General features: G+C 57.6%; 1 protein-coding gene across 2 annotated transcripts; it reads left to right on the top strand.

The window, feature by feature from the left end:
- Nucleotides 1-514: 514 nt before the first annotated feature.
- LOC128828509 (vascular cell adhesion protein 1-like) lies at nt 515-11,179 on the top strand. 2 transcript variants are annotated; one of them, XM_054013234.1, is made up of 5 exons: nt 515-827; nt 5,000-5,257; nt 5,866-6,153; nt 9,791-10,051; nt 10,558-11,179. In XM_054013234.1, exons 1-5 carry the CDS (start codon nt 776-778, stop codon nt 10,812-10,814), a joined length of 1,116 nt encoding a protein of 371 aa, XP_053869209.1. In that variant the 5' UTR covers nt 515-775; the 3' UTR covers nt 10,815-11,179. The 2 variants fall into 2 exon arrangements, with proteins under 2 accessions (XP_053869209.1, XP_053869208.1); XM_054013233.1 differs by lacking the exon at nt 515-827 and adding an exon at nt 1,193-1,303.
- Nucleotides 11,180-12,695: the final 1,516 nt, after the last annotated feature.

Below are 12,695 nucleotides of genomic sequence, written 5' to 3'. Positions count from 1 at the left end.
ATAGAGACAGTGCAATCCCCCCGCCCCCCATACAGACCCCTCTGTCTCTCTATTCTAGCTATTCATCCCCAGACAGGCCCCATAGCTAGCCATTCATCCATCCCCACACCGTCTCTCTCCCTCGGGACGCATCCTGCTGTCTAGCAGACCCGGCCAGCCAGCCGGGCACCTGGCTTCTCACACTGGTGCCCATCACCGTTGCAGCTGGGTTTCCGAGGCCGTGCCTCTGGGCTGCAGGGAACAAGTGACCTGGCCAAGGCCAGACTGGAGCCCCTCCCTTTGCTCTCAGGGGTGCAACTGGCCTCTTCCTTTGACAGCCCCCTGTGTCTGCGTAAAGGTCTTAGCCAAGATTTTCACACACCCGGCCATGGGCTGCTGTCAACATGTTTGTTCTTGCAGACGCTGTGTGGTGTGTGATAAGAAGCAGCTTTGCCCTTTTTTGGTGGTTTTAGAAGACCTCAAAGCTCCCCAGCCTCGGGGGAGGGGCTGACCAGGTCCTTTTCCTCACCAGTGAAGTGCAGCCACCTCTGGGGTGGAGCATGACAGCTGCACAACAAGACTGCACCACAATTTGGGACAGGAAGTGAAGGAGAAACCTGGATGCAGCTGAAGCCACAGGGAGGGGGCTGAGTTACAGCCAGGACATCTGCCCGGGGGGAAAAGTCTCAGATACTTCACTGCCTTTGAGGGTCAGGACATCGATCAGCCACCCCTGTCTCCCTCCTACCGCTTCTCACCCCTCGGGGAAGGGGGCAGCAGCCGGCTCCCCGGGGGGATGCACCGAGAGGCCGGAGGCATCGGCACCATGGGGATTGAATTGCAGCTTGGTGAGATTGGGGGCTGATGCCGCTTGGGCAGCGTAAAAGGGGTGGAAATGCCCCCTACGAGTTGCCTCCCCATACAGGGCCTCCCAGCCCTGCGTGGAGTGGGCACAAAGGCCTGCGCCCAGCCCCTGGTGTGGGGGACAGAGCAGGCGCATGGCCAGTATGCGCGGTGCTGTGCCCGGTCTCTGCTCCCCCGGGGCCCGGTGGGAAGCAGAGGGGCAGAGCAGTGGTGAGGCTGTGGGGTGGGCAGTGACCCCATCTTGTCGCAGCCTGTGGGATTGCCCCTGGTAGCCGGGCTGGTCGCTCCCAGAGAGCGGGGAAAGCATGCCAGGATACGCTCCCCAGCCCGGAGCAGGAAGGGGTGGGACCTGCCTTGTGGGTGGCCTCTCCAGACACACGGTTCTCCTGGTGCAGGATGACATCTCACTGCCTCTGTCTGGGCCTGATACCCCTGGTTCTGCTCTGTTGCCTGCCTCTGGGTAAGCTGCGTGTTCTCCGGGTCCGCTGGCGGGGAGCTCAGGCCGCGTGGCTGGGGAATTTGAAGATGAGCAGTCGAGAGTGGGTTCAACCTTCTCTTCCCGACTTGCCTGTAGTGTTGCAGTGCCACACACAACAGCATCCAAACCTGCCCGGCAGGTGCCAGCTGGTGCCTTTAGCTCTGGGGCCGGGCCGGGGTGATTTGGAGCGGGGCACCGGGACCTGGGCTCTGTAGTCACAGCTTGGGGTGAGGCGAGCCCCAACGGGGCTCCGAAGGGCTAGACCGAGCGCCCTTCGGGCTGCGGCTGAAACTGCAGGGGAGGGAGCATCAGGGCCGGCCGGCTTTGATACACACAGACCTTGTGAGTAGCAGAGACTCTCCCACCCTGGCAGAAGCGTTCGTTGGAATGGCTCTGCGCTGGCCGTGGGCCCCTCCCAAGCACTAGTGATGGCTGGAGATGGTGATTCTCTGCATATTTCGGTAGCACGGAACAGCCCCGGCTGGCGTCGGGCTCCTGTCGTGCTGGGCGCAGCGCAGAAGCAGCGTGAGAACCAGTCCTACTGAAACAAGCTCCCAGAGACTGAAGGTGGAAAACAAGCCCATAAAGGGGAAATTACTTCTCCTAGGTCAGGCATAAGGCAGGAAACAGAACCTCCCACTCAGCGCTCTGCCAGCTGGCACGCTGGGCTTCCAGCCCCCGTTCCTAACCCAGAGAGAGGGAGGAGGTTAAAGAGTTAACATTTGCAGACCCGTAGGGAGGACACGGATCTGACTGGTGAGTTACAAATGAGCCACGGCCCTTGGCTTTGACTCGTTACTTATAATGATTTTATTCTTGAGTTCTTTGTAACGTCACCGCCAACCCCCCGACTTTACAAAGAAAGGCCGGGCTGCCCCGGGATGCGAGTGGGAATTGCCTACTGGGTCTTGTGTCGCTCTGAGTGAATCAAGTTTAAACAGCTTGCGGGGGGGAGGGGGGGTCCATTGGAGTGTAAATGCCAAGTCTGTGTGTGGGTGTGGGACGTCTGTAGCATCCCTCGCAGGGCGACGGGGGCCGTGTAAACCTGGGAAGTGGGTTGAGCATCAAAGGACTATTTTAAACTATGTGCCAGACAAAAAGAAACTTTGGGGATAAGAAAAATTCAGTGGGTTTCCCACGAAATACCTGGGGATGGGTGGGAAGCAAGTTCCCACCTGCAGACCCAACCTTCAGAGGCTACGCCCTGAGCAAAGAACCACTGTCCGGCTGACTAGCTGTTCCCGGGCTCTGAAGACCAAAGACCTGAGCGGTGTACAGGGGAGACTGACCTGGCACGGGGGTGCGTGTTGTTCTGAGTGTGGGGTGGGGCTTGCAGCACTGCCTGGGGTGGTCTCTGGGACGCTTGTGCCGGCCCGTTCATCGCTCTGTGTCTTCTCCATAGCGCTTTCACCTGAGAATAACAGCCCTAGGAAGGGCCGGGGAGTAGCTTGTGCTCGGGGCAAAGTGCCTGTGACAGGTCCCCCTGGGGGGGGAACCTAGAACTGGGGTACCACTGAACCCCCCGACCCACCAGCCTGGCCTCCCTTTACAATGTACTGCTGTGACCAGCCTGCCAAGCCCCCTCCCAGGCTCCAGCCGGCCCTTTACCAGCACACACACAGGTAGGGACACACCCAGCCGCAGTTACATACAGATGCTGTGATCAGCTCTGCATGGGGAGGCACAGCTAGGGCACCTCCCAGTTCCTAAGGCCCCCCCCCCCCCCAAGTGTAAACCCAGAGTTATACCCTCTTGCACTGCACCAAGAACTGCACAGTGCAAGCTCATGAAATTCGCCCCCTCCCTCAATGTGGAGAGGAAATACGCAACAGCTTTCTGCCCCAAGTTGCTACACCCACACGCTGGTTTTAGACAAAGCAAAAATAAGTTTATTAAATACAAAGGATAGATTTTAAGTGATTGTAAGTGAAAGCAAATTACCTAGTAAATAAACAAAACCGCAAACTGAGCGTAACACACTAGATAGGTAGGATACAAATTAGCAAATTCTCGCCCTGAGTGATAAACAGGCTGGCAGATTCTTAAGGCACAAGCTGCCTTGGCTTTCCCAGGTTTTCATACACAGGCTAAAAATCCCTTTAACCTGGGACCATCACTTCCCTCCTGTTCAGTCTTATTCCTCAGGTGTTTCCAGGTGTGTTGTTGTAGGGAGAGTGAAGTCCCCCCATGATGTCATTTCCCCCTTTTTATATCTTCTCCCCACTTGCTGGAAAGCTCTTTTGCCATGACTTGGGTCAAACAGTTCCCACTATGTAGAGCTGGCTCTGAGACATAGGCGCCGACTTCCCCTCTTTCCCGTGGGTGCCCAACCCCCCACTCTGCCCCCGGCCCCGCCTCCACCCCACCCTTTCCATGAGGCCCTGCCCCTTCTCACCCCTTCCCCAAAGTCCCCGCCCCAACTCTGCCCCCTCCCTGCCCTATTACAACCCCTTCCCCAAAGATTCTGCCCCAACTCTGCCCCCTCCCTGCCCCTATTACAACCCCTTCCCCAAAGTCCCCGCCTCTTCCCTGCCTCCTCCCCTGAGTATGCCACGTTCCTGCTCCTCCCCCACCCTCCCGGAATGCGCTAATGCTGCCAAACAGCTGTTTGGCGGTGGCCGGGCGGGAAGCGCTGGGAGGTAGATGGAGGAGCGGGGACGTGGTGCACTCGGGGGGAGGAGGAGGTGGGGCAGGTGGGGAGGGGAGCTTGGCTGCCGGTGGGTGCAGAGCACCCACTCATTTTTCCCCATGGGTGCTCCAGCCCACGAAGTCGGCGCCTATGCTCAGAGAGGTTTCTATTGCACACAGTTCCTGAGGTGATCCTTGTGCTCGTGTGAATTTCTTCAATCAGCCACCAACATTGTTTGGCCTTTTTACTGTTGTGCCTGAAAGGCGGCTTGTGGGTGTTTTCAGCCTCAGCACATTTCAGTAACAGGTACATTGCCAAACTTCATCACTTCACATACGACAATAGCACCGACAGTCCAACGAGACATTCATGTCTAGCAGACCAAGACTTTTAGGATGCTACCTCACAAGGCAGACTTTGTACAAACCCTGTGGTGAATATTACGGTGCCAGGGAGCCACAGCACCGTTCATGGCGTTGCAGAGAAAGCACCGTGCAGCCCTCTGGGCTGCCAGGTTTGGTCACCGCGTAGGCAGGGAACCCTGCAGGACAGTGAGATCTGCGGGTCTCTGCCCAAGAGAGGTGATGCCTGAGGAGTGCAGTGCTGGGGGAGTGGGGAGGGGGGCAAACACAGGTGCAGTTGCCCTGAACTGTGACAGACACTTTGCCAGGCCTGCTGCCCCCTTGTGCGTCCATTCTGGGCACTGACTGTGGAGGGGTCCTGGGAGAGAACAGCCCAGTGCCCGGCTAATTAACGGCTGTATCTCAAGGCGGGAGAAGGGGGGTGAAGGCTGCCGAGGCCCCCCTAGATCTGGCATTTCCTCACTCCCCGGGGCTACATGCAGCTGTAACAACCCCCCCCCCCCCCCACACACACACATACACACACAACCCAGCACTGCAGCTGGAGCCACAGGCCAATGTCCCAGAGGGAGGCCTGGGCAGCGGGACCAGCCTGGCCTGGCCCACCTGGTGTCCCCGGGGGGGTGGTGGGATGCTGTGGCCATGTGGGCTGGGGGGAGCCTGTCTGATTCTCACCCTGCTCCCCAGTGCGCCCGGACCCATGCGGCCTGAGCATCGTGCCCAAGGACCCGGCAGTGGCTTTCGGGGGTGACGTGGTTCTGAACTGCACCAGCACGTGCTCCAATCACACCAGCCTGGGCTGGGAGACGTCGGTGCCGAAGGTGACGGATCGGGGAGACAGATGGGTGTCTCTGCACATCTCCAACCTCACGGATTGGATCCTGGAGCCCCTGTGCTACGGCAACAACCCGCAGATCATAAAAAAAACCAGGCTCCATGTGTACCGTACGCTGAGGTTTAACCGCGCGCTCACTCCCCCCCCCCCCGCCCCCACTCCCCCAGTGCCGCCCCTGGGAGGGGAAGGACTTTTCCAAGAACTAGAAATCGGTGCAAAGAGTAAAACCCCAGAGTCCTGATTCCCAGTACCCTGCTCCTACCACTGCCCCTCCCACACCTGGGAACGGAACCCAGGAGTCCTGGCTCCCAGCTCCCCCCACCAGCCCCCTTCCACACCTGGGAACGGAACCCAGGAGTCCTGGCTCCCAGCTCCCCCCACCGGCCCCCTTCCACACCTGGGAACAGAACCCAGGAGTCCTGCATCCCAGCTCCTACCACTGCCCCTTCCACACCTGGGAATGGAACCCGGGAGTCCTTCATCCCAGCTCCAACCACCAGCCCACACAGTCCCCTCCCCCCCCGGAATGGAACCCAGGAGTCCTGCCTCCCAGCTCCCTCTTCTCTAACCACCAGCCCCCACAGTCCCCTTCCCCCCGGAATGGAACCCAGGAGTCCTGCCTCCCCGGGCATCAAGCACAGTCTTTACAAGAAGGCAGGGAGAAGCTACAGGAAGGTTCATTCCCCTTTGTTTCTCCTTCTCCCTCCCCCCCCCTCAGGATTCTCACCCCCCAAGATCCACCTGGGAGCCGAGATGGTGGCCGGTCACCAGGAGCGAATCACCTGCAACGTCTCCAGCCTTGTGTCCGGCTCCAGCCCCTCCGACATCAACGTCACCCTGAGCAGCGGGAACAGCACCCTCAACGAGAGCCACGGCAGCCCGGCCGTGGGGTACAGCTTCGTGGTGCAGCCCTCGCAGCACGGGCAGGAGATCGTGTGCCAGGCCTGGCTCCGCGTGGGCCTCCAGGTGCTGAGTGACAGCACCAGGGCCACCCTGCAGGTCTGGGGTGAGGAGCTGTCAGTACCTGCGAGTGGGTCCTTAGTCCTTAGTGTGCAGCAGCTTCCTGACCATCAGAACGGCCAGACTGGGTCAGACCAAGGGTCCATCCTAGGGTTACCATACGTCCGGTTTTTCCCGGACATGTCCGGCTTTTTGGCAATCAAACCCCCGTCCGGGGGGAAATGCCAAAAAGCCGAACATGTCCGGGAAAACTTCCCCTCCCGCGGCGGCTCTGCTCCTCCCCGACTCAGACTTCGGCTCTGTTTAAGAGCCGAGCTGCCCGAGCCAGCGCTACCAGCTTCGGGCAGCCCCCCTTGCCTCCGGACCCCAGCCGCCAGCTGCGCACTTCCCTTCCCGGGCTCCAGCTGCTCTGCTCCGGCGGCTGGGGTCCAGAGGCACGGGGGCTGCCCGAAGCCGGTAGCGCTGGCTCGGGCAGCTTGGCTGTTAAACAGAGCCGAAGTCTGAGTCAGAGAAGGAGCAGAGCAGCTGGAGCCCGGAAGGGGAAGTGCCCGGCCAGGGGTGCAGGGTCCGGAGGCAAGGGGGCTGCCGAAGCCCGAGCGCTACCGGCTTCACGGTTTGCCGGGCAGCCTCCAGACCCTGCGCCCCCGGCTGGGCGCTTCCCCTCCCGGGCTCCAGCTGTGCTGGGGAAGCGCCAGCCGGGGCCGCAGGGTCTGGGGGCTGCCCGGCGAACCGTGAAGCCGGTAGTGCTCGGGCAGCCCTTTTCGCGTGGCTGGGAGGGAGGAGGGGGAGTTAGGGCGGGGACTTTGGGGAAGGGGCGGGGAAAGGGCGGGGCCGGGGTGGGAAAGGGGCGGGGCCAGGGGCCGTGGAGTGTCCTCTTTTTTTATTTTTTAAATATGGTAACCCTAGTCCATCCAGCCCAGTGTCCTGTCTGCCGACCATGGGCAGTGCCAGGGGCCCCAGAGGGAATGAACAGAAAAGGGAATCATCCAGTGATCCATCCCCTGTCGCCCATTCCCTGCTTCTGGTCAAACAGAGGCTAGGGACACCATCCCTGTCCAGCCTGGCAAATAGCCATTGACGGACCTACCCTCCATGAACTGATCTAGTTCTTTTTTGAACCCTGTTATAGTCTTGGCCTTTACAATATCCTCTGGCAAAGAGTTCCACAGGTTGACTGTACATTGTGTGAAGAAATACTTCCTTTTAAACCTCCTGCCTATTAATTTAATTGGGTGACCCCTAGTTCTTGTGTTATGAGGAGTAAATAACACTTCCTTATTTACTTTCTCCAAACCAGTTATGATTTTATAGACCTCAATCCCTATCACCCCTTAGTCGTCTCTTTTCCAATCTGAAAAGTCTCAGTCTTATTAATCTCTCCTCATACAGCAGCTGTTCCATACCCCTAATCATTTTTGCTGCCCGTTTCTGAACCTTTCCCAAATCCAATATATCTTTTTTGATATACCACAATATACCACATCTGCACCCAGTATTCAAGATGTGGGAATACCATGGATTTATATAAAGGCAATATGATATTTTCTGTCTTATTATCTATCCCTTTCTTAATGATTCCCAACATTCTGTTCACTTTTTTGACTCCGCTGCACATTGAGTGGATGTTTTCAGAGAACTCTCCACAGTGACTCCAAGATCTCTTTCTTGAGTGGTAACAGCTAATTTAGACCCATCATTTTATGCGTATAGTTGGGATTATGTTTTCCAATGTGCATTACTTTGCATTTATCAACATTGGATTTTATCTGCCATTTTGTTGCCCAGTCACCCAGTTTTGTGAGATCCCTTTGTAACTCTTCGCAGTCTGCCTGGGACTTAACTAGCTTGAGTAATTTTGTATCATCTGCAAATTTTGCCATCTCACTGTTTGCTCCTTTTTCCAGATCATTTATGATTATATTGAATAGAACTGGACCCAGTACAGATCCCTGGGGGACACCACTATTTACCTCTCTCCATTCTGAAAACTGACCGTTTATTCGTACCCTTTGTTTCCTGTCTTTTAAGCAGTTACCAATCCAGGAGAGGACCTTCCCTCTTATCCCATGACAGCTTTCTTTGCTTAAGAGCCTTTGGTGATGGACTTTGTCAAAGGCTTTCTGAAACTCTAAATACACTATGTCCACTGGATCCACCTTGTCCACATGCTTGCTGACCCCCTCAAAGAATTCTAGTAGATTGGTGAGGCATGATTTCCCTTTTACTAAAACCATGTTGACTCTTCCACAACAAATTATGTTCATCTCTGTGTCTGACAATCAGGGCCGGCTCTAGGATTTTTGCCGCCCAAAGCAAAAACAATTTTGGCTGCCCCCCCCCCGTTCTTTAATTACCCCACCCCCGGCCCCGCCTCAACTCCGCCCCTTCCCCAAATCCCCAGCCCTGCCTCCTCCCCCCAGGCTCTCAAGCCTAGGAGGGAGGGAGGGGGAGAAGCGGCGCCCGCACCGTGGCCACTCGGAGTCTCCCCCCCCAGGTTTGAGAGCCTGGGAGGGAGGGCGAGTAGTGGCACGCGAATCAGCTGTTTCGTGCACCGTGGCAGCAGCAGCAGAGGTGAGCTAAGGCGGCCGGGGCACATTTTTAGGGGCGGCATTCTGGCGCCGGCCATGCCGCCCCTAAAAATGTGCCGCCCCAAGCACCCGCTTGTTTTGCTGGTGCCTAGAGCCGGCCCTGCTGACAATTTTGTTCTTTATTATAGTTTCAATCAGTTTGCCCGGGACTGAAGTCAGGCTTACCAGCCTGTAATTGCCAGGGTCACCTCTGGAGCCCTTTTTAAAAATTGGCGTCACATTAGCTATCCTCCGGTCATCTGGTACAGAAGCTGATTTAAATGATACGTTACAAACCAGTTAGTAGTTCTGCAATTTGACATTTGAGTTCCTTCAGATCTCTTGGGTGATACCATCTGGTCCTGGTGACTTATTACTGTTTAGTTTATCAATTTGTTCCAAAACCTTCTCTAATGACACCTCAATCTGGGACAGTTCCTCAGATCTGTCACCTAAACAGAATGGCTCAGGTTTGGGAATCTCCCTCATGTTCCTCAGCCATGAAGACCGATGCAAAGAATTCATTTAGCTTCTCCATCCTTGAGTGCTCCTTTAGCATCTCGATCGTCCAGTGCCCCCACTGGCTGTTTAGCAGCTTCCTGCTTCTGATGTACTTAAAATTATTTTTTGCTATTACTTTTTGTCTCTTTTTGAGACCATGGAAATAAAAAACAAAATTACTTCCCACAGCCAGGGACAGAACCCAGGAGTCCTGGCTCCCAGCCCCCCGCTCTGACCTGACCCATTTGTCCTCAGGCCTCTCCTAGAGCTGGGATAGAACCCCGGAGTCCTGGCTCTCAACACCTGTCTATAACTACTAGACCCTCCTCCCTTTGCAGCACTTGGGAAAGCCCCGGCAGGGTTCTCTTTTCTAACCCCACCCCGAGCTGGGACTCCGACCCTGGAGCCCAGACTCCCAGCACTGCCCCCCAGTAATACCAGGACAGTGATACCCATCGCCCCCTTGGCAGGGTGGCCAGGAGACAACTGGGGCAAGCCTGACGGTGTGGGGCACATGGGTGGGAGGTGGGGATCAGCCCCTCCCTTGGGGCCCACAGGGGGTCACTCCCAGATGGCCCCTCCTTGCTGACCCCTGCTCTCCCCCTGCCCTTCCAGCCCCGCCCCACAGCGTGAAGGTCTCCGTGGAGCGGCTGGAGTTCGGGGTCGGCGCTAACTTCACGGTGCGGTGCAGCACCGAGGGGAACCCCCCGCCCAAGCTGCACTGGGAGCTGCCCTCCAACGCCAGCGTGGAGCTGTCTGACCGCGGCCGGACGGTGACCGTGCACTCGGCCCAGCGCGCCCACAACGGGACCTACCGGTGCCTGGCACAGAACAAATACGGGGCCAGCTTGGGGCAGGTCGATGTCCTCGTCCAAGGTAAAAGCAACGGGCCCCAGGGCGCCTTCCTTCCCCTCTGCGGAGGGGCTCCGTGCCAGCCCCCGGAGCCGGGCCCAAGGCTGGGAGCACTTGGGACCCAGAGCCATGGGCTCCATGCCTGCCTCCGTCACTGGCTCCCTCGTGACGTGTCTGTGGGTCCAGGCCGGGGCTATTCATTGGGCCGGGGGGTGGTCTCTGTCTGGGGCAGGGTCCCCAGCCCTGCCGGCTTGGTATGATCCCCTTCTTGTCAGGGCAGACAGCAAGGGCTGGCTGGGGGCCACTGAGACAGGGCTACTGTGTCCTGTCGGGGGAGGGGGGGCTCAGGGGCTCCCGGGCACCCGGGTCCTGTGCGGGGGGGAAGGGGCACCTGGGCTCTGCAGGGGAGGGGGAAGGGGCACCTGGGCTCTGCGGGGGAGGGGGAAGGGGCACCTGGGCCCTGCGGGGGCGGGGGGGGGGGAGCAAGCTGGGGTTCCCCCCGACTCGTGTTTCTCCCACTGTCTCCACAGTTCCCCCAAGGTCCCGGATCGTGATAGTCGCAGTGGTGCTGGGGGCGATTATATTTCTCGGCGGCGTAGCCTTGGTAGTGTGGCGGCTTGTGAGAAAACGCTTCATGATGTCTTTGCTGCAGCCCACGGCGGCCACGGTCCAGGGCTGCCCCCTGCCCGCCCGCAGTGGGGAGGGTGACTCGGGGAAGGGGGAAGCACTGGGCCGTGAGGGGCCTGAGCCTTTGGGTGAGGACAAGGAGGAGCCCAGAGGTGTCTGAGCCCAAAGCCCTCACCCCGGGGGACTGGTTCCAGGGGCGGTGGGGTCACAGCCCTTTCCCTGATGTGCAGAGGAGCCGAGCCGGGCCGCAGCTCTCCAGGGTGCCTAGCCCTGGTGCCTGTGCGTGTGTGTGTGTGTGTGTGTGTGCATGTGTGTGCATGTGAGTGTGCACGTGGGAATGTGCATGTGAGTGTGCTTGTGTGTGCGTCCGTGTGCATGTATAATCCTTTTTCGGTGCCCTGGGACTGTTACGTTTACAGTGAGTCCAGTCCAGACGCCCAGGTAACCCCAAGCTCCCACCCCCCCAGTGGCTTACATTGGTTCCTCTTGGTTTTGTTGGTCTCAAATAAACTGACTGCCTGGGCACCTTCTGCTCTGTGTGTGAGGCTCACGACCTCCACCCTGGAGCAGCCCCCCGCGGGCGCCCATGGAGGTGTTAGCCGTTGGCAGGGCAAAGCAGGGAGCCTGTATCAGCTCTGGGCATTAGTCATTGTTAATGCTGCTTCGTATGGCCCCCGGGCGTTAGAGGGGCCCCACATGGGACATGGGGCCTTTCCCTTGGAGGTTGCTGGTTTGAATCCAGCCCCAGCTCGTAACATGTCCGTGTCCCCGGTTTGGAACGAGCTGTGGGGGGTGGGGTGGGCACAGCTCCGTTCTTAGCAGGGCAGGAACCTCCTGATGTTGATGGCCCTGAAGCATTACAAGTCTAGATTGAAACCGAACCCGAGCACCACGAGCCAAATGCAGCCTCAGGCCCCTGCACCTCTGAGCAGTCGCTGCTGTTTCTTCTGCTTTGGGCAGTGGTGGCACCGATTGGCACCAGTCTACATGGCACACCCAGAAAGGACCTGCCCCTCTGTCGCCCGTGCACCTGGAGAGGGCAAGACCCTCCCCAAAGGGAACAGCGATGGGCTGGAAGTCACGGGAAGGGACCTCGGGGAGTCCTCGAGCCCGCGGTGGAGAGGGGCAGGGCAGGGATCCCGTTTGGCGTGATGGGGGGTACAAGGCTTGTGCTGTAGGTGCAGATGAGTCAGTGTGACCGACCGAGGGAGGGAGAGGAACCAGGTGCGTCTGAGCCGGAATCCTGCCCACACGCCCAACCGAAGCTCGCAGTCGGGTGAAAATTACCCCGTCTGGGCCTGAGCCGGCCGCTGGTGAGTCTAACCGCTCAGGCAGGGTGGGGGCAGGAGCCGTCTGCTTCTTTGCAGAACTCCGGAGTAGATCCAAGTCTCTTCCTAGCTGGCCGCAGGAACACAGGGAGGTGGGTGAATCTCTGGGCAGCCGGGCTCAGTGAAGGGTAACGTACCGAATAACAGACTCACTAATAATAATTCCCTGATAGCAGCGGTGTCTGCGGATCTCAAAGCACTGGGCAAACCATCGTACCATGAAAGTGATCATGAAATGGTAGAGTTCACGGTTCTAAGGACTGGTAGGAAGGAGAACAGCACAATAAAGACAATGGATTTCAAGAAGACAGACTTTAGCAAACTCAGGGATTGGTAGGTCAGATCCCATGGGAAGCAAGTCTAAGGGGAAAAACAATTGAAGACAGTTGGCGGTTTTTCAAGGAGACATTATTAAGGGCACAAGAGCAAACTACCCCACTGCATAGGAAAGATAGGAAGTATGGCAAGAGACCACCCTGGCTTAACCAGGAGATCTTCAATGATCTAAAAACCAAAGAGTCCTACAAAAAAGTGGAAACTTGGTGAAATTACAAAGGATGAATATAAACAAATAACACAAGTACGTAGGGGTAAAATTAGAAAGGCCAGGGCACAAAACAAAATCAAACTAGCTAGGGACATAAAAGGAAACAAGAAAACATTCTATAAGTACATTAGAAGCAAGAGGAAGACCAAGGACAAAGTAGGCCCGT

This window comes from Malaclemys terrapin, chromosome 23, assembly GCF_027887155.1.
Source record: "Malaclemys terrapin pileata isolate rMalTer1 chromosome 23, rMalTer1.hap1, whole genome shotgun sequence".
Taxonomy (NCBI): Eukaryota; Metazoa; Chordata; order Testudines; family Emydidae; genus Malaclemys; species Malaclemys terrapin.
The sequence above is the reverse complement of the archived record's forward strand: the minus strand, read 5'-3'. Positions and strand labels throughout refer to the sequence as shown.